This window comes from Ambystoma mexicanum, chromosome 6q, assembly GCF_040938575.1.
Source record: "Ambystoma mexicanum isolate Mex_15411 chromosome 6q, UKY_AmexF1_1, whole genome shotgun sequence".
NCBI classification, from domain to species: Eukaryota; Metazoa; Chordata; class Amphibia; order Caudata; family Ambystomatidae; genus Ambystoma; species Ambystoma mexicanum.
The window spans coordinates 687,982,011-688,004,329 of record NC_090937.1 but is presented as its reverse complement, the minus strand read 5'-3'; the positions used below and the strand labels follow the sequence as shown (position 1 = coordinate 688,004,329).

At 45.0% G+C, this 22,319-nt stretch overlaps 1 protein-coding gene across 3 annotated transcripts in view; it reads right to left on the bottom strand.

Annotated features, from left to right (window-relative positions):
• Window positions 1-22,319, bottom strand: part of INPP4B (inositol polyphosphate-4-phosphatase type II B) — a 3,177,224-nt gene that overhangs the window by 2,708,642 nt on the left and 446,263 nt on the right. For all 3 annotated transcript variants that reach the window (XM_069631181.1, XM_069631178.1, XM_069631177.1), the window contains exon 3: window positions 2,349-2,467. In XM_069631181.1, the coding sequence (XP_069487282.1) occupies window positions 2,349-2,467 (119 nt within the window). The remainder of the gene's footprint in view (window positions 1-2,348; window positions 2,468-22,319) is intronic.

The following is a 22,319-nucleotide window of genomic DNA, read 5'->3' as shown; positions in this document are numbered from 1 at the left end:
GACCAGTGAAAATGGAGATTGCGTGCAATCCTGAATAAACTATATTGGAGAGGTTGCAATATCCCATTTCCAGATTAGAGTGACCAAGGATTTCCTCTCTGGCATCAAGCCTCCCCTTGGCTGCTAGGAAATGCGCCTCTGAAAGGCTGTGTAAGGGGACCTGGGGTGTGCCTACTCTTCCATGAACCGTCAAATGGGAAGACCATTAACTTCTAGCCACACAACTGCCAGCTATACCAGCTGCCAGGTCAACGCAACGGTTTAATTTCATTGTTTTTTTTACACCAGGGTTTGGTTCCTATGTGCGGATCCAGGATTCAATCCTTTGTTGCTCCATGTGGTCTTGCTTCCAAGACTAGCACGTTGTCCCTGTGCTATGCCGCACTCACCTAGAGAACTAGTGAAACTAGTCCAACTAGTGAAGAGAGGGCTGAGGGTCTTTACAATGCTGGTATAGCCTGTAGCTCCGGGCTCTAAGGCTAGCGGACCTCAGGAAGTGTGGTGTTTCAATCAAATCGTGAAAGATGAAAGGACTACAAATGTTATGAAAAGACGAGACGCTCATTTAGGGGAAGGGCAGGTGGAAGAGGAGACACAGGTGCTAAAGTATAAGAGGAGCACCCAGTTCCCAGCGATGTATCAGGCGGTAGCACCTCAGGGCCCGAGGGAAGGGAGCATGTTTGACAATGCTCCCTAGGCCCTTAATACCTGAGACAGTCCTTGGCACTGTGAGTAGCCCTCTGGGGATGCATACCAGGGTACAAAGAGCAATGGTTTTGTGTAAAATAACAGCCCCCAGCGACCAGTTGATAAACATACAAAATAAACCACACTTAAGATAGCAGCCATGAAAATGTAAGGCAGGAATCTGTGCATTGCTTCCTTTTCCATGTTTGTTACGAGCCAGGTGGGTGTGGGTCAGGGGCAAGAAGTAGCAGCACCGTAGGCATGGCTAGATAAGTGTCGGCTAGGAGGGTGGGGAGGCGTAGCCAGGATTGCCTAACAAATGGGGCATGAAGCTAATGTAGTTGGGCCCACCACACTGACATTAACATCTGTAAATGGCCACGAAGTTTTGATGGGTGGGCATTTCCATATTTTGGGCGGGCCTTGCCCCTCAGGCCCTACCCTGTCTACGCCTCTCGTGGGGAGTGTGGCGGATGGGAGAGGCAGCACCGTGGCTGGGGCGCGAGAAAGAAGATGGCGGTGGTGGAAGAATGTGAGCAGTGCAGAGCTTGCTCAGAACGCAGACTCGGTTCACAAGATCCAGGCTGCGATTCGAGCAACTTGATTGGCTGCTATACCTAGCCAGAGTGCCAATCAAATATTAGCCATTAGGAATGGCCAAGCCATATTATCAGCAGCTGGTCCTCAATCAACACCGATCAGATGACATAGGTCATCATGACTCATCTTCAAAAGACTTTCTAAAATGTGTGCAATCCAAGTAATCGACCTTGGAAGGAAGAAAAACGAAACCATGTCTCCGGGACCCCACATGTGGTCCGTGTTACCTGCACACCACATCCTTGCAACATACACACAACCAACTGAGCTCGACTGACGTCCATTAAGAGTCCTTTCTACCATGGAAGAAGGTTAGAATGGCAGCCGAGTTTGTGGCCATCCTAAAGTACATTTTAATTGCATTTAAAACATGAAATACTTTATCGGTAAAAAAAAAAAAGTGGAAGCTCCCCCAAATAAAACCAGGAGCCCCTCAGTGGGAATGTGCAACCACGCCGAGCATGGGAGCGATCAAGGGGGCGGATACAACCAACTACACCGCTACCACCACAGATGCTGGGACAGCCCTCACATTCTCTCCCAGTGCACTCAGGTCAGCAATAGCTACGTACCCGCCTTTTCCAGGTTAAACAGGAGCACATTGTTCAGGCAGATTTGCGGTCTCCTTAAACGACCGGGAAAGAACGGAATAAGGCAAACAAAAAATGGCAACGTTTGGGTACAGAAAGTGCCCAGGCATTTGGCCGTGAACTTCAGCAATTAGCAGGCAGCGGCAAGCGGTCATCGTTAACTCTTGCGCCCTCGTTACCCGCGGAGGAAAACAAACGCAGCGTCCCTGCACCCATCCCGGCTGCCGCCCTGCAACGGCCAGACTTTTGCAGGACACCGGGAGTCCGCAGCGGAAGGAAGGAATTTACGTTTTCTGAAAACGGCAAGTCGAAGCCGAGTGCTTGTATTCCTGAATGCGCGCCAAGAGCAACACAAGCGCGCAGCGCACGGCGCAGAAGTTCACTAGGAACGCTCCTGTGGTAACATGCCCACGCTGCCTGTCAGCGTCTCTAAAAAAGATATATGACGTGCAATGAAAAAAAGGCACTCACCTCCACTATTTCCGTGCTGCAGTGTCTGGCCACACTCTGCTCTGCCGGCTGCACCACCGAGATCTGCACGAACGTGTTCAGCTTGCGATCGCAGGCGGCAGTCACCAGGTCCTTGCAGGCTGTGAAAGGCACCAGAAGGAGAGCACGCATGAGAAACTACGGAGAAACACACACACACACCAGGCAAACGCAGTCACGGGAGGAGGAGGCGGACAAAGCTGCGGCTCTGAGCGGAATCTCCGGGGATCGGAGCCGATTTAGCCGAGGAAGTCCCAGTTGGGAGCACCCTCTCAGGCATCGCATAGGATAGGAAGTCACATGCTGCACAGCTGAATGGAGATTGCATTTCCCATGGCAGCGCTGGCAGCTCCGGCAGGGCTTCCCCTGCCGGAGGCTGCGTGCAACCCCTGGGTGTAAACAGACAGGAGGAGCGGGCGCACGCACACACAACGACACTCACCCACGTATACAGAAAGTTACACATAGGGTACAACAATGGATGCCACTATACACCATTGCAAGATGCTGTTTATTTAATGCAAATATCCATCGCAAAAACAATGCCAGTGTATTTCATAGTCGGCAGTACAGCTCAGCCAGTTCCGCTCTGCCAGCACGACACCGGTTCGAGCCCTGCAGTGCTCGACTATTCATCCTTCTGAGCAGTGGTCGAAGTGTACGAAGCTAAGTAGTGGAACTGTGTTCCCAGCCGGCCTGCCCCAGCTCCCCTCCCACCTGCACTTCAAAGCCCCTAGCAGACTATGTACAGTTGTAGCGCAATTTGTCAGCATTAGAAACATATTCTGCCCCAAACCAACTCGCCTGCTGTTTAAGAACAATCAGCGGAGTGCACTGAAGTGTAAGTAAATCCAATCCATTCCGCTGCACTTTCTTTTTAAAATAAAAGTATAGGCACAATAAAACTTCATTTAAAAAGAAGAGGAACACTGCTCCCAACCGCTCCCACCCAATTCCACCACTGCTTCTGAGGTCAATACATTGAGGGCTGTTCAATTAGATATTAATAACACTGACTTAACAGCGCTCAGAAGCAGGAGGCGTGAGCCGCAAGGATAAAACATGATAACACTGTGAGATTGTTTTGCAAGTATACAGAGGTCGCCTGGGTCATGACATGTGATCAGCAGCTATGGTTCAAAGGCTCTGATTTCCGTCGCTGCCACATTCACCCGTTGCATCTATTCACACATCCATTGCATCCGCCAACCACTTGGCCATGGGTCATCGAGGGTGCATGATGTGGATTAATGCAGGGGGTGACACAGTGCAGGCTCTGCAACCTCTGGCTCTGCAGATGTTTTGGACTACAACTATAATCAGCCTTAGCCAGCAAAGCCATTGGTGAGGGATCATGGGAGCCGTAGTCCAAAAGGTCGGGTTGTAGACTGCCAAATTAGTGGGTGGGATCGACGAATCGTGCCAAGAATTAGGTGCTACGGTTGGGTGGATGAATTCAAGCAACGTATTGGTGCATGTAATGCAATGGGACTGGCAGTGCTGACACTATGACTGACGGTGAATGACGTGTCTGTGTTGTGGGATGCGACAGGAGACACTAAAGCAGCAAGAAGCCTCCAGGAGGCAGCATCAATGGATAGCTGATGCAATGGATTAATGTGACATCAGAGAAATCCAGGGTCTATACATTCATCCGAATTCTCGGTTGTTGTCCTTTGAGGGCAATATTCCTAAGAAGAACTGGGCATGAGTGGATTGGGTTTTCATTAAATGGGGATATTTAGGGCTAGGGGGTCAGGGCACTGGGCACCATTAAATAAGATGGTGGGGTGGGGTGGGGAGCGGACGAGTTGGGAAGAAATTGCAGCCCATTATATCAACAAGTGCGACCAGCAGAACATCTCGACCAACAAAGCAAAATAAAGGGAAACAAAGTTCCCCCTGATTCGAATTTGTAAATTGTGTAAACAAGGAATGAACTGTTCAAAGAAGTTGTTAAAGAAAAGCAGCAGTGTCACTGTGAAGACTAATTAGAAGCAGGTGTTTCCTTTGGGAGGCACTTTACTCCTTCAAGTACAGTTTTAGAAAGTTTGCCGCAGACACAATGGAAGGTTTCAACAATGCTGAAGAGTCCATAATTAATGAGACCATCTACCAGGCACAACATTGCCTTATTTCAGGCAGGGTCTGTGTTGCAGAATACATGCTCAAATGGTATTGGGACCGTAGCAATCATGATACTTTGTAAAAGAAAAACTGTGAAGAAAACCGGGCCCGGGCTAGGGAAAGTGTGCCTGGCTCTTCTTGGCACAGCACAGAACTTCTTTAGTACACAAGATCTCGTTGGTGGAGCCACAACGTCTAGCGGTGTAGTCTTTGCAGACTCCGCCAGCACTAGCTCGTAGCCTGAAGAAGCTGTGCCTCGTCCCTTCAGTAATCGGGCCAGAGAAATCCCAGGCCCGATGAATCCCTGGCTTTGAAACACTTGGCTGTGTATAGGCGCTATATATAAATAAACAATACCATAGCATGCCATTACATTATTGTGTTATGACCTGACACATGTAGGGCTCGCCGCCTGGAGAGTGACTGGCTGCATGGTTATAGGTAGTGACTTCCTGCCTCCTGTAGTGTGCCTTGGTTGTGCTCTAGAAAACCCGTGCTGCATAAACAGCACCTTCCTTTCTATTGCTCTGTGCTAAGAAAGCTCAGTGGGTTAACAGTTCTGCTGGAGTCATCGCTTTGGCGCCGCACTAAACTGTACCTACTGAGGCACATATGTTGAATATGTTCCTTTTGTGCGTGATCAGCTCGGCTTCTTCATTTCAGCTACGTTTTATGCACTTCCCCGTGGGCTCGGCTGATTGTGAAGCAGCACTGGGACGAGCTTAAATGTGCACAAGAGGACTCCGCCTTTCACCTTTCTTCAGTTGCGAAAATGTAAAGCACTGATTTTGGGACAGAAATCACACAATTGTGCCGTCATAATTCCATATGCGTTTTGCAGCGCAGGGCACACATGCAATCGTATGTTTGCACAGTGCTTAGATCACAAATTCGAATGCAGGCAGAGAGGATTCCACTTTTCACCACTCCGAAGTTGATGAGGAGTACCACTTTCTTGGGAAGCCACTCGCAATATTGCATTAAGAAACAACTCACTGTATGGGGTGGGCGGCACAAGGCAATCATTGCATGTTTGTCTTGGTGCAATGTACAAGCTATTTCCCACTTTATCGGTACACATTTCCGTTGACTTTAGATATATGACAGGGCAGGCTCAGTTCTCCATGGCTGCATTCGAAACTGTGATTTTCGGGTTGCACACAGATGCCTCAGGTGATCTTTCCCCCACAGAGCTATCTTAGTGGGCTATTGGGACCTGCAAAGCGCCTCACACTTCACTTTGTGACCATCACATTGCAGTGAATTTCTCCAGCTGCCTCGAACTTCCGTATATAGAATACGAACTGCAACCGAGGGCTGTCACAAAGGGCCACAGACCTTTCAAATTGCCTTGAAATGATTTGATAAAAGTTGAAAGGGTTATAGAACTTCTCCCCTGCCGAGTGCCTGGCCCTGCATCCAAACTCCCACACCTGCCGAAACAGAGCAGTGGGGAAAAGAGAAGGGAGAAGGAGCAGAAGCTGTATTCCAAACGACCAACCCTCAAAAACCGACGACCAAACAAAGACCACAAAAAACTCTAGAGTAAAATGCAGACGACAACCAGGGGGTGCTCATTGCAGTGGAACTCTGCCAGCTACTTATGTCTGTCACCAAATGAATCGAAGTTGCTGCCGCTTAGAAACTCCCAAAAGTTACTGAATTGCCCAGGATCAAACAACCTTCTGGCTTTAGAGAGCTCACATTAATAAAAACAAAACAGTGATCAGAAATAAAACTTTGAATGGACCTTAATCCACGAGAAACATCTTTAAATCCGAGAACATTCCCGCACTATATGAAAGCACCCGGAAATCAGACAAAGACCAACAAGGGAAGGATGTTGAGTAGAACATCGCCCTTGAAATCCATAGACTTGAATTTGCACATTCATTGTGTTTTGTCTGGGCTACAAAGACCCAATACACATGAATCCTGAGGAAAGGCCAACTCTACGGGAAAATAAATGCTCCTTAAAGTGCTTTAATTCCCAAATCCCAACAGGCAACAAGATACCCTCAGCTCACGCTGGACACTAGAAGAGGCAACAAATAGGTTTCAAGACAATTTATAGAAGAAACAAACCAGAATTATCTACCAAAAGTGTCAATCTACAGATATCTCAAAATAGCCAGGTCTTTTCAAAGGGCAGGTGTAACAGTCAACACTCATGTGCACCGAAAGGTGAAAGGACGATGCAGTGATAGTGGTGAAATGAGTCCCTGTGACCAATCAGCGTGCCGAGAGCACACTGTCCACAGATTCAGGGGAGGACAGAGGCCTGCCACTCTCCCAGTGTGGCTGCTGCACCACATTCAGCAAAAGGTTTAGCTGATGTTCTTTTGTGGAGAGCTTAACACCTTCCATAGCCAACAGCAGTCCCACAAAACTTTCTCCACTTTGAAATCCCACTGCCACTTGTGAAAGAAACAACCCACACAATAGACTGTCCTGCCAAGGAGTTGGAGGAGTAGAGGGGAGGCGTGTAATCCAGATATTTTAAAAACATTTTTTAAAATTTTTATTAAGCATTTCAGCTTTACATTTGAAAACCTTAAACTTGTTACAAAACAACACTTTAAAAAAAAAAAACAAGGAAAAACAAAGAAAAAAAGCAACACTTTTGATTAGGAAGCAAGGACATAAGAAAAAAGAAAAACCAAGAATAGGATAAGATATATAAGCTCAAAGAAAAGAAAAGCTCAATAGGAATGTAACTTAGCTCACAATAAAATTGAAGTACAGGAGTCCGCATGTAAAGTTTCTTTTAGGAAGCCTAAAACGGCAACAGTCATGGAGATACTTTCCCCATACAAAATAGATGCCCACCATCCCGCCTCTCACCTAGTTGTAAACTTTTACATCGATTTCCCTATCCATTTGGTTTGCTGGGAATTTAAGCCAGGGCAAACAATGATTAAGTGCTGAAGGGTTTCCATTTGGGCATTACACCAGCGGCAGACAGTCTCTCTGAGCTTTTAGCTTCCTTGCTTCAGTACCTCCTTAGTAGGCATGAGGTTCATCCTCAATCTCAAACTCCCTTCTATGTGTATTGCAGGGACATTTTTTCAGGTACTTTTGTGGTTTTCTTCTTTCCCTACAATTTGGATCTTTCTGACCATACAGCTTTAAACCTATGACATTCTCTCTGGTATAAATCCTGTCCAGGTCCAACAGTTTTTTTTTTTTTACACTAACTGGATTTGTCATAAGATTTTGTTCTGTGGAATTCAGTTCATCCAAGAGTACCGAACACAAAGTTTTCCAAGCATTTATCCGGTGGTCCGTTTTTTCAAGCAGAGCCTGGTTCAAAACCCTGAAGCCACCCTCTTGACTAATCAAAAGACATTTACGAAAGAATGTCAGGGTTTTCCATTGAACTATAGACCAAAGTGAATTTAAACCCACTTCGTCACAAATTAGGTAAATCGGGATGCAGGCAGGAAGAGCCAGCATCTGTCTCCAGTAGATACCCTCCAGTTTCGGCCATAGGTCCTTTGATAATGATGGTATAGCTTCGGCCCCAAAGGTTATAAGGGGCATGACTTTCATAGTGTAGAAGTCAATAGGCCTCATTACGAGTCTGGCGGTAAAACCACCTGGTTACCGCCGGACTCGTATTACCATTCCGCCTCCGTGATTCCCGGAATTACCGGGGCATTACAACCCCGGTTTTCCGGGAATCACGGAGGCGGAATGGTGTAAATCCCCATTCCCATTAAGCCCTTTAGGACTCAATGGGAATGGGGATCATGGAAACACCGGCAGCATCTCGTAATGCTGCCGTTGTTTCCTCATCCGCCTGCAGGCGGGCGGTGTTAAACCCGACAGGTCAAACCTGGCAGGAACATCACCTCCCGCCTGCAGGAGTCGGGATCAGGCGGTCCGGAAACAACGGTGGCGGCGGGTTTAACGTCACCGTTATTTCCGGACCGCCTGACCTGTAATGAGGCCCAATGACTGGTTGTAAAGTAAATTTACAGAATCTTCTCATGATTATTTTAGCCTGACAGGTAAGGTTTCTCATTTTTAGTTTTAGTCTATTCTCCTGCGGAACCTCCACCGCACTATTGGTAATACAAATTCCCAGATACATGAGGTGAGGTACTTCGCCATTTTTTTTGCCCTTGAAAAACCATGCTTGTTTGCCAAACGGTTTATGCATGGATTTCCCTGTGAATGTTAAGATTTTAGGTTTTTCAATGTTGAAATCCAGATAATATTATGACTTACAACAAAGCAGGAGAGAAAAAAAGTAAGAGCATGCCTATTAAGAAAATATGTATAGAGAGATGGAGGGAAGCAACATAAAAAAGTGTTGGGGAGAAGGCTAGCAAGAAAACAGGGGAAAGAATGCCTGAAAGAATATATAAGTGAGACACTCAGAAAGAGGAGACCAAGAAAGAGAGAGCAATGAAAAAACAGAAAAGAAAGTTATAACGCTTCTAGGGGTTAAAAAATGGAGTAGACGGTGATGAAAAAGAACAAAAAGGAAACAAGAAAAGGAGAGCGAAAATAGAAAGTAAAACAATTGAAGAGAGAATAAGAACACAATGATTAAAGTGAAACAGCAGGAGAAGAAGTCCACGAATAAGAAGAGAGTATAGAGAGCTGGAGAGGGGGATGTGCAGTGCACAGTTTGCTGGACGAGAAGGTGAAACCTGTGATGATGCAAGAGATGGACAGAGTGATGAAAAATATAATGAAGAGGGTCAGAAGGTTGTTCTAAACTGCGACGTGGGCTCTAGGTGGAGAGAAGTCTGCAGACTTGGGGTTGGTGTAGAGAACTGCTGCCTGACTATTCTCAGCATCGGCGTGCTTTTGGAGGCTCCACTTCCCAGTGAGCTTGGCAATTGAAATGCCTCCACAATAAATGGGGAATAATACCACAGAAGTGGTTCAATACCATGAGAATGTTCAATTGGAAAATATACAAAATTAATAGCGGTATATTTAGCCACGGTACAGAAACAACCCGCTACTGATTCACAGCAACCGGGCCCATCGGGAAAAAACCAACAGCAAAGACTATCACACAGCCGCCCCAACCACATTCACTTTCAGACCGAGAATTTCTAGCTGTGTCTGAAGTGTTGGAGGAGGAATCGGGAGCTGAAGGCTTGTATTGAAATATTCCTCTTTTTTCGGAAGCGATTGATACCGACTCGGATTCCTCGATTACCTCTTACTCATCTAGCCCTGCCCCGGCGCAGCATGAAAGACTGTCTTGGATGATATGGCGCATCAATCCGATGGTAGTTAATTTACATGCGCCAAGGCTGCATGAACTGAATTTCTCAATGCCCTGTTGTCTTGATTTGAAAATCTGCAACAGGATGTAAAAAACAATTTGGCACTTCTAGATTTGATTTCATACTTGCTCAGTGAAACACCACATGTACTAGTGGTAATTCCACTAGCGCAGTACATATCAACATAAACCCACAAATTAAGCACCCAGCACCATCCTTCAGAATGAACCCACAATGGCTCTGACCGTTCTTCTGAGTGGAAAAGACATAGACGTAAAGACTGACGGCGAAATTAAAGGGCATGAAATACAGAGCAGAGAGCAGCCTCTGTTTTCTAAAAAGTGCAAGGCAACAACAAAGGGAAAAACAAACCTCGTGAATCAGGTGAAACTAACTGATGGGTGCACGCAATGTTTTTTATATCCCTGACTCTCCCTGTGAGGGAAGAACAGGGTAACACGAAAATGACTGGCGGACACCGTGCCAGATCGAGAAATAGTGGAAGGAATGCATAGTTGCCAACATGTTCCATTCCATTCTGTAGGTGCTAGTCCAGTTCTGTGGTATTCCTTTGCATTCTGGGAATTGTTGTTCAATTTTCCCATTATAAAACCCAGACTACAAGTCCCAGAATGCAAAGAACAAACCAGGACTGGATAAGTGCTTGCAGACTGGAATAGATCATGTTGGCAACTATGGGAATGGGCTGTGAAAATCAAGTTATAGAAGGGCCGCAGGAAAAATCTGTGACAGTTGAATCTGAACGCACGATACCACAGTGGGAATTGTCATTGATCATCAGGTTCGCGTGGGAAAGGGCATTTTAGCTGTCCAGGTGTCGACACAGCTCAAGGGAGTTAGTAGTAGTGAATTAAGCAATATGCCCTGATCAGGGGGGGCATTACCTGAAGTGGTAATGCCCCCTGCAAGGGGCCTGTTGCTATTAGTCCCCCTGCCCTTAAGACATGAGTAATAAGAGCATTTCAGAACAGAAAAAAACTGGCTGCCAGGGAAAGGGAAAACAAAGTCCATTTTCCCTTTCTATGGTGGCCATTCAAAAAGAATGTGAAAAACTAAAACAAAATGGCCGCAATGGAAAGGGAGAAGGGACTAGAAGTCCTGGTTTGTACTAGAAGTCCTTTCTCCCTTTCCTTGGCGGCCATTCAAAAAATAGGGAAAAAGGTAAACTAATAAAATGGACGTCATGGAAAGAAAAGAAGGGACTACGTGTAGTCCCTTCTTCCTTTCCATGGTGGTCTGTAACAAGCTCATTGACCCTCTCCGGGTACTAATACACTTTACAAATTGTGACAAAGTTTGTTTCAAAATGGATTTCAGATACAGATGGAGGAATAATTCTGTTGGGCGGAAACCTTAATTCTACCTGTACAGCTGTAGGAATAACGGCAGAAAATGTTAAGGATAGTAATGATTTGAAGAAACTAAGACAAAGATAGAGTGCAAGAGAGCCTTGAGGCCCTAGGACTACAGCGATTGAATGGAACAACTACTGGTGACATTTCGAGCCAACCAACCTGGTCTAGAGGGCATAGGCAGTCTACCCTGGACTATATGTTTATGCACAATGATGTGTATTACAGCTGCAAACAGTTTAAGGTATTGAGTGAGCACAAGATGCATCACTGAGGAATCTGATCTACCGCTGTTAACAAAGACAGCCAAGGTTGAGGCTGGGCTATTGATAAGTCAGGGAAGTAACTGTGGCTCATTTTAATGAAAGAGTGGTGGATGTCTTGGCCTCTACCTTGTAGGGTGCTTTAAAGGCCTTAACAGAAATCTTTCATTTGAAAATCTGCATTTAAACTCTGCTCCAAAAATGGCTCTGCTTTGCTTTGCCTTTCATTTGAAAAACTGCATTGAAACTCTGCACATAAAATGACTGCTTTGTGTTCCCTGTCACATGAGTGGCAAGCAGTGGAACTCTGAAATCCAAAAACGGCCCTGCATTGCTTTTGTTTCACTTGAATGACATGAAGTTATGCACTGCATCAAAAACGGCCTTAGTCTACTTTTCATTCACATGAGGGGCAAGAATTGCAATCCTGCAACCCGACACAGCTTTTGCTTTCCATTTCACTTGAACATCTGCCCTTTAAAACATTGCAAATGAAAAAAGGATTGGCTTTTTCTTTTATTCAATATCAAGTCAAAGAACCCTGTTGAAGGGGGCTACCCCTCATCGTCAATGGACGAGCAGCAAATGCCAACTCACTCAAAAAGGACAAATTAAAGAATCCTGTGACATACAAGATAGTAGTTCAAACATCAGACGCAGAAACGGCTTGCACACGTGTAAAAAATAAAATCTGACTTTAAAAATCCACTGTGAAAGGATAGCTTTGCCCGCACAGAAATGTCAGCGAAAAATGCTGTGGGGAGGGGTTTGACTAAGCAATGTACATTATGTTCCCACCCACAAGACTTCAACCACCTTGGAAGAGGCTCACAATACCGGGCTCAGGCAGGCAACTTCTTAATTAAAAGCCCGCTCTCCACTGAAAGTTGCACCTACTAGTGAATCAGCCTGCAATGACATGTTATGTACCAAGGGGGTGTTATAATTCCCTGCTCTGCCAGACTTGAAGGCAGGGGCTCAGGGATTTCAAGGAAAGCAAGTGTCGCTCACAACTTGACTGGGAGGTGCGAGTTCCTTCTGCACCCACTACCAAGGACAAACTGGCAACTTCAAAGGGGGTAATCAAAATCTATGGTCACCGGGTGTGGGGGGTAAAACACCCTTCCCACAGCAGAGGGGGACAGATCTTCCATATTGACATTAAAGGACTGAGTCAATTTTTAGGCATTTTTGTAACAATTAGAATGAGAAATAATTTTGTTTTATGCTTTGTTTTTATGTAATTTCCAGGTGGGTTTTAAGAGCTGTAGGGCATTTTCTTAGGACTTTGGGGACTGAATTGGCCAGTAAAGACTAGTTTCTGGCTGCTCGGAAGATGTGACAAGTATGAGTTTTGATGAAAAGATGGTAGGAGAAATTAGGAATATGCCTAAACATTTGCAAAGTCTTAACTGTTATATACTTTAAGAAAATGACAAAAATGTGCCAAAGGGCCATGCTACCTCATACGGAGTTGGTGATTGGCTTACCTAATTCCCTATGACCCCTTCAAACCACATATCTAAGGCATATGTCAGAGGCTAGTAGAAATATGAAGTTATGAGACATAACTGGGTTTTTGTGGAAAAAGTGGCCAAGAGAACAAAGACGGGAAATACAATGCCAATAGACAGATGGTGCTCTCTTCGCTTGGACCAATCATGCCAGGGGGTGGAGAGAGGAATGGTAAACTGTCCTATCCGAGGGGTAGGGGTAATTATAGAGTAATCCCCCTAGATTGTAAAGTGAGTGATGTAATTTGGGATTTATAAGGGGGACTGTACTAAGTTATGAACACAAAAAATCCGGGGAGACAGGAGAAGGAGGACAGAGAAGAGGCAGCTGAGCCATAACAAGGAGAGTGCAGTGATCAGACCCCTTGCCTAGCTGTTCAGAGTGTCCTGAGATCCAGCTAGCTGTCCAGAATCCCAAACCAAGGCTTACTTTGTATGTAGCAAATAACCCCAGCCCTAAATTGCATAAACCCTTCCTTTTTGTAGTGTTGGACCCATTGCAAACCTCACATTTCTAGTGTAATTCAGTCACCTTCCCATAGAATAATCTGTGTTTAACCTGTGTATGTTCGCATATTCCCTTTGGTAAACCTCTCAGTGTCTGTGTAAATCCTTAGCATATTCTTAAGTAAATCAATTAATTCCCCCAGTAAAAGTTGGTTAAAATTTGAAAATAACCCCCTTGTCCGTACTGTCTTTATTTAATAATCATAATAATTAAAGTGTTGCCTCAAAAGAATTAGTCTCCTTGTAACTGAAAACCAAATTTGCCCATGCATTATGTGCATCACCCCATGAATCCCTATTTGCATCTATCCCATCGAAAACCCCAAACCATAGTCCCATTGAGAGCAATCCCTTTTGCCTACAAGTCTGTTATGTGTCTCTGTCCGTGTCAATGAAAAACGATTTTCCTATTCTGAGCTTTACCCCTTCCCTGAGCTGCCTGTCATTGTAAATCCAGTGTAAAACGAATTTCCATTTGCCATTGTATTTTTCCTTTTTGCATTAGTTTCCCCACAAAACCGATGTTCCTATTTTATTTCTATGTTGCCCTGTGTGCTGATTAGTAGTCTCTAAACTTCCCTATCTCCTCAAGTGTAGCAACACAAATTTCCTTTCATTTTGTCCCATAGCCGTGTGAGTAATAATCAAAATCCAATTCTGTCGTTTTGCCTTAAAACGGATTTTCACTTTCTTTGCTAGCCTCCCATACTGGGGTGGTGGGCTTTACTCAAAATCTGATTTTATCTCTCTATCCCTACTCTTAGCCACTGCCTTCCATTCAAAGGAATCATGTTAGCTAATGTTTGATGGCAGGAGTGTTGCAGGGGGAGAGGGGAGTGCTAAATCATTGGTGTTATCCATTTCTAAAATTGCTCTTTTTCTGAGTTGCCATTAAAGATTGTGAGAATTGTAACAGTATATCTTCACTGAATTGTTTTGTAGAGATTCGTGCAATTGTGTACCACAACAGCAGTGGCTTTAAAATGGTTTGATTTTCCTTTTCCATTGAAATAAAAATTAATAAATATCTTATTGATACACAGCGGCCTGATTCTTGGTCCATTGTGACACAGGGTGTGTGTGCACGAGACGGGTTGGAGGCCTACTCAAACAAAAGAATCCGTGACTTATTAAAAACAAAAAGCGCTTTATTGTACGCCAGCTTCATTGTCGGGGAAGGAGTCCCGGGCTGGAGTGTGCTGTGTAATAAAACCGTGAAAACCTCAATGGAGTGGAAGCTGAATACATTCAACCTAAACAGCTTTGAGAACTTCCTGGATGATATTCTGAGGGTTGTAGAGTGAAAGCCTTATGCACAGCCGTCAAACATCGACAGTTCGATGAGAAGGTGAAGTGGAAAAAGTGGTCACTGAAGGAAAAATTAAGTGTTTTTGATCATCTGTATGGGGAGGATGAGATTGTGAGAATGAAAGAAGTAAAAAAAGGAAGACAAGATTATCAAAATGGGAGTTGATTACACTGCGCTCAATTGCTACAAAATTGCTACAAAATGATGCCGTAACGATATTGGAAATCCTGTGCAAAAGTGATACAGCCTCTTTTTGGCACAGTGCTGTCACAATTGTTTAGAACGAAATGTATGGTTGGCACCTTGACATCGACCAGGAAAGTATTTTTAATACCATCAAGGGTATTAATAGGTCCAGGGCACCAGGATCTAATAGGTAGCCAATGTTGTCTTTAATGATGACCCTACTGACTGGTCTTTGATTCTAACACTATACTTAAAGCAAGTGGTTAATACCCAGATCTTGCATGTATCCTGGCACACTGCCTATGTGATACCAGTGTTTAAAAAAGGCAACCGTAATGACCCAAAATAGTATAGGTTGATTTCGATCCTAGAGGCTGACAGCAAGGTCTTTGCAGCCTTGCAGTTACAAAATCTTGCGGCATGGTCTTGCGTGACAGGAAGATTACAAAAGTGGCAGACTGGGTTTAGAAAAAAAACATAGTAACAACTTAAATGGTCTTATTCTTAAATGTGTTCAAAAGTTTGTTTGGAGTCAAACAGTTGATGCATTTCGTGTGGCAACCACTGATTGAACCGCAGCGTTCGACAAGGTCAACAGAAACCTTAAACAAATTGATCTAATTGGGGTATTCTGGGAGGGCTGCGATTAATCTTTGCCCGACACTCTGAGTCAAATATCAAAATCAGAATGAATCAACATGGAATCCTGACCCAAAAAATCCCTCTCCCGCCAGTGTCTCCATGTCCCCCTGCCAGTGTTTCCATGTCTCCCCACCCCCTGCTAGTGTCTCCATGTCCCCCCTGCTCCCCACCAGTGTCTCCATGTCCCCCCTGCTCCCCACCAGTGTCGCCATGTCCCCCCTGCCAGTTTCTCCATGTCCCCCCTGCCCCCCGCCATTGTCTCCATGTTCCCCCTGGCTGGTCGCCAGTGTCCCCATGCCTCCCCCTGCCCCCCCACCAATGTCCAGTCTCACCCCGCCAATCCCTGCCCTTGTGATATCCCCTTGCCCCCTGGACGTCTTCCTTCCCCCCTCTCACTCTCTCTCCTCCTTCAGGCCTTGCACCATGCGCCCCCTTCCTTTTCCCCTCCCCCTCCCTCATCCTATCCTCTCCGCCCTCCCTTCCTTTCCTTCCTTCTGTCAATTTCCAGCGCAACCCCAATTGCGGTTAGGCATAGCAATTCGCAGCCGCCTGTCTTTGCAGCCTTCTTGCCCCCCCTCCATCTTTAAACCTGATCTCAGAACTTACTCTTATCATTGCTCCCTGGCCCCCTGATAACAGCTTCTCAGGTCCCCCCCGTTTCCCCTCTGTCTTATCCTCCCACGCCCTCCCCTGCACTATCTTAAACAGTTGTTGACCTTTTATGGATAGTCTCTTGTTTGTTCCTCTCCTTATCCCTTCTACTCCTCCCCCCTCCCCTCCCCCTCCTCTTGTCACTCTTGCACTGCAACAACTGTCATCAGGCATAGTAATGCTACTGCTAGTTTTGTCACCCCCCCACCTCTCCCTCATTGTTCCATGCACTTGCAGTATCTGTTATGATATGATAGTTATTTTTCACATTCTGTTTCAAGGACTTGTAAGAATGTAATCGTATTCTCCCATGTTCCCTCCCTCCTTTAAGCGCTTTGAAACACATTGTGTATATGCGCTATACAAATAAACAATCAATCAATACACAGATGATTTTGTATTGTAAGATATGATGCCTCAAGTGTTGCAAAAATGAATTGATGCCTTTGGTATATATGCATTAGAAAACAGCCTATCTGTTAACACAAGGAAAACAAAGGTTATGCAATGTACTCCAAAAAGAAAAGCTAAGCCATTTGTTTGGTGGAGTGGGAAAAATAACTGGATTCTGTGAATCATTTAATTTATCTGGGTTTTCCCATATTTAGCAGATCTAATAAAGCTAATATTGATTATCTGTTAACTAAGACCTCAGGCTTGTCTAACCAGATTGTAAGGTGGATGCAAAACTTTGTAAATTCTCTATCCTACCGGCCCTGAAATTTGAGTGTTAAAATTGCCAAAATGACTGCCAGTTTTGGCAATTAGATATAAATTGGGTATCTGGTCCCTAAAAAGTAGGGGGATTTGGAATTACTTAAATTTATATGGGAACATTCTGAATTTAGGTCCATATACTCTTTATAGAGATTTAAATGAAACGATGAACAGATTGAAGGTACAGTCTGTTTTATGAAAACCTTGAGTAATGTGTGTGATAGCCTGTTAACTAAAATTGGGTCCAGTCTGGAGGAGCTTGTGAATCGACCAGATAGTTCAAAAAGAAGTCTGGGAACATGAGACTGGACTAAAGCAGAAGAAGAAATGTGTATGTAGTGTTTCTTGTTGCATTTGGCTGTAGTGCATAAGAAGTTGGGAGTGCTAGCATTGTTTCTTTCCATTTACCCCAGTCATTTGATAAGGAGTGAATTTCGTAGATTCAGATGGTATCTGATTCCAACTAAAGAAATTCTCCTTAGATACCGTAAGATAGGAATCAATGAATCTATCTGTAGTTTTTTCGAGGTGTTGAATGTGACAGACAAAAAGCATTTGGTTTTGGAATGTTATCTGCATCAGTCAACTAGACCGAGACATTTCAGACATTTCTTTCATTCATTTCCCCTTTGGGAGCCAAGTTCGGGAGGTAGGATAATCTCAGATATGATTGCCGGGGTGGGATTTCTGAGAACTTTAAATTTATCTGAAGTAGACTGAAAATAATATAAGTGGATGAATTGAGGTTTAAATTGTTATGGTTTTGCTTTATGGAAAGAAGGCAATTTTATCTCATATTCGTTTCTCTTTTATTTGTATATTATGTGATGGTAATTAGAAACATTTTGATCTTATGATACTGTTTAAAAACTGTTTCATGTGCCAAAAGGGGGCGAGATCTAAGACCCCTCATGACCACCTTTCATCCAAACAGGCGAATGAAAAAGCTCTGGTAATTGAACGCTGACTTCCTCTTGGGGCCTTTTGTGACGATCTTGGCCCGAGCAACGTTTCCTCCAGACACATAAGTGAATCTTCGGAAACTCTTACGGATTTGATCAATCTTTCACAACAGCCAATTGAGGAACTGGAGGAAGACGACCTGGTCGACCTACAATTAAAACCTGGCAATCAGGTACAACAGGAAACGTCAAATACCACGACAAAAGCAGTAGGAAGCCCAGATGTGCTCAACCTACCTCGACTTCTACCACTATCAGAAAAGAGAAGGGGCACCATAGACAAGTCTGCTAAGCCAACCTCGTTCCAGTGTAATAAAGACCAACCCAACAACAAGGTAGGCCGTGCCAGTGACCATAGACAACGCACTTCAAAAGCTGCGGCTAGAAGTTTTATCTCACCCCGATGTCAGCACGAAACCCACAGACCTAACCAAAATGTTGTATATCAGAGAAACAATCGGAAAGAAAACAGGTCGTTCGAATCCATATTAGCCAAAAGCAAAAATGGGATCTTGAACCGTGGAACAATTGTACAGATGTTACACAGCATTCCAAATTTGCGCCAACTAGTGTCTGAAGACACTGGCATAAAACATCGAATTGATTGCGTCTTCCTTTACATACCATCTCAAGTGGTACAAAGAATGCTGTTTAACGAGACAGAAAACTTCAGAATTTTGGGATTCAATCTAACGCCAGTGGAACAAGTTTCGATCTACTGCTCCAACAAGGGAAAGTCCAACAAACGCAGAAGACAACCAATCTCAACAAGTATGTAAGGAACCCTCAAGTCCTTCTCCAAACAAAAACGAGCCTCAGTTACAACTGCAATCTCCGACTTACCTGGACCCATTGAATATAGGAAGGAAGCCGACTAGCCCAAGACCGGCCATCATGATCACAGTTATCCCAGAAAACAGGATCCTAGACCCATTAACATCTGGGAGGTCCCCGGACAAAGAAACAAATGAGTCCCCGGTTGAAGACTGGTCATGGATCCAAGATGCGCTTTGCAACAGGAAAGCATAGCCACCCAGTTTGCTGCACACGGCCCTCTATGACGCCCAGGAAGGAAACATTGGAACTTGGAGCTACCTCACATCGATCAACCAGATAAAGTAAAACTATTGAGGTTGGCCTGTTGGAATACCAGAGGATTTCAACACCTAACGACTCCAAGCGATGTAAATTTGGGTGATTATGATATTCTGTGCCTACAAGAAACTTGGCTTGTCAACCACCCAAATATTGACGGTTACGAAGTAACTGCAGCTCTGGCCACAAAAGGAGAAAAAGGTCGCCCCTATTCTGGCCTTTTGATAGCAGTTAGAACTGGAGTGGGCTTGTCCATTATCAAAACCATCCACTCTGATCTCTTTTGTTTGGCAATCATTATTGAATGGTCAATGACCTGCGAAGCCAGCAAGGAAAGAAATCACGGAAACTTGTTAATAGTGACATGCTACTGGAATCCACAAGCAATCTCAGAAGTTACATTTATTGAGTTGGCCACCTCAATAGTCGACAGCTCATTGGCAGAAAACGTGATTGACCATACCTTAATCTGCGGATACTTAACTGCTGTCTTTGACCCCGTAAAGCAATTTATGAAGCTTCAAAAAGTAAACAGCAGGGCCTTACAAAGAGGTAAAATATGGTCAAGATTCATGAAGGATAGAGGTTTTCATCAACTAAAAAAGAGGAGGGTATTGACCGCATAAACATCCCCACATAGGAAAGAGAACTTCAATCTGCTGATCTGGTCCATATCTTTGTCACTCCTGACCTTTTCCAACCCTTGAACCCTATGACCATCAAAAGAACTACAAATTGTGACCATAACCTCTTAGAACTAACGCTACATCAAGTAACCACCAGTTGGCCTTCTACCATGATGACTGGGGTGGAGACAAATAGTGCTGGCAACAGACTGCACCTGAATCCTGAAGATATAACATCGGTTACAAAAGCATATTCTGCCACAAGAAAACCCAGCAAAGAACCTCAAATAATGATTGACTATAGACCACTGCTAATTCCATTTAATAGCAGTTCATCAAAAAATAGCCAAAACATCTTGCGTCGTCACTCATTCGATCCCATTTTTCTTGAGAAAAAAAGATGAGGCGCATTAAACGGCAGGCTGTAAAATCAAACGATCTAGGCTTTAAAGCTAAAGCTGCAAGTATAAATCTTGGATAATCAACCACAGACATATGCTGTTACAGCAGGATGCAGAGCAAATGTTAAGAACTTTAAGTGTAAAAAAATCCCAAGCATTTTGGTCGCTGATTAAAGGTCCCTCGAACAGAAATCAAGAGGTCCAATTGAACAGTATGAATGAGTGGGCTTGTATATCCCACTTCTCTGCCCACTTCACGGATCCAAATCAAACCTTTGGATCCAGGAATTCAAAGGAAGGGAATAGTTTCTTACCTGTAACTCCATTTCTCCAGCATTGGTATCTTTCATGGATTCACATGCTTAGAATAATCCCCGTCGTCAGGCTGGGAATCCCCGGTACATTATATATAGACCCTTTCCCGTAGGAAAACTTTTTCGACGCTTATGCGTCCTATCCACCTTGTTTTGTATCATGCGTGCCCGCACCGTCAGGACGTCATGATATAAATACAGGCCCCGCCCCCGCGCTCCCTCAGATTTCGGCCCCCAAAGTAGTGGGGGAACCAGTTTGCATGTTCAGGGGGAGGCAGGTGGGCGCATGTGAATCCATGAAAGATACCAATGCTGGAGAAATGGAGTTACAGGTAAGAAACTATTCCCTTCTCCAGCATTGGATCTTTCATGGATTCACATGCTTAGAATAGATTACATAGCAGTACACCCCCAAGAGAGGAGGCGTGCATGCAAACCCATATACTTTCTTCGCAAAGCCCGTTCCCTATGATCATGTATACATTAGTAATCGTTAACATAGGAAAACGAACCGCATACAGTCATAAATTCCACAGGATACCACCCCTAGTCGGGGCTTACCTTATTGGAATAGGTGTCGGAGCACCGCCTGTCCCATCTTGGTATCTTTGGCATGCTGCTGCGACAGGCAGTAATGGCGGGTAAAGGTGTGTGTAGCCGCTCAGGTAGCCGCCATGCAGATGTCCCCCAGAGGGACTCCGGCCCACAGTGCCGTCGACGATGCCGCTGCTCTAGTTGAATGAGCTCTTGGCCGGCGTAGAAGAGGCTTCCCTGCCCTGGAATGGCAGTACGAAATGGTAGATGACACCCATCTTGACAGTCCTTGCTTAGAAATGGCTTTTCCTCTAGCACCCAAACCATAGGCCACAAACAGTTGTCTTGTTTCTCTGAATGGTTGCGTACGATGAAGATAAAACTTGAGAGCCCTTTTTACATCCAATGTGTGTAACGTGCGCTCCGCTACCGAGCATGGCTCCGGAAAGAACGTAGGCAACACGATAGAGGAGTGTTTATGGAATACCGAAGGAGCTTTCGGTATGAACTGTGGGTTAGTGGCAAGGGCTACCTTGTTCTTGAAAAATCGTAAGTACGGTGGGTCTACCATTAGAGCCTGAACTTCCGAAATACGTCGGGCTGAAGTGATGGCCACCAGGAAGGCCAATTTCCACGACAAAAACTTTAGAGACGATGATGACATTGGCTCAAAAGGAGGCTTCATAAGAGACGTTAAGACCAGATTGAGGCTCCACTCCGGTGGAAATTTCTTCTCTGGAGGGAAACTCCGAAAGAGGCCTTTAAGGAAGTGTTTAATCAGGCGGTCGCTGAACAATGGTGTCGAATGCCGTCGACGAGTAAACCTGGAAATGGCGGCCAGGTGTACTTTTATTGACGATACCGATAGGCCCTTTTGAGCTAAGAACAGCAAGTATGGCAGGAGCTGTTCCGGCTTAATCGATTGCGGGGCCAACCCTGGTTGATCCTCACACCACTGACAGAAACTTCTCCATTTGTACTTGTATGAGGCGTTTGTGGAAGGCGCTCTCGCCGCTTGCAGGATACGCCGACAGTCCTCCGGAATCGTTAGCCGACCGAATTCGGCGAAGTCAGGAGCCAGGCCGTCAACTTGAGGCTGTCCGGGTCGTGATGCCAAACTACACCCTCCTGTCGAGACAGAAGGTCGGGGGTCTTCTGGAATCTCATCGGTTCCGCCACGACTAAGTGCAGCAGGTCTGAAAACCACACCTGTCATGCCCAGTACGGGGCCACCAGAATTACTCTACATGGGTACCTGAGGATCCATTGTAACGTCCTCCGGACAAGGGGAAATGGAGGGAATGCGTACAGGAATTTGTTCGACCATGGGAAGGAGAACGCATCCCCCAGAGAGCCCTGCTGAGGCCATCTGCTTGCGTACTGATGGCATTTCCTGTTGTTCTTCGTCGCGAACAAATCTATGGAAGGATGTCCCCATTTCTTGAATACTTGCTGTAGTTGTTGGTCGTTCAGCACCCAT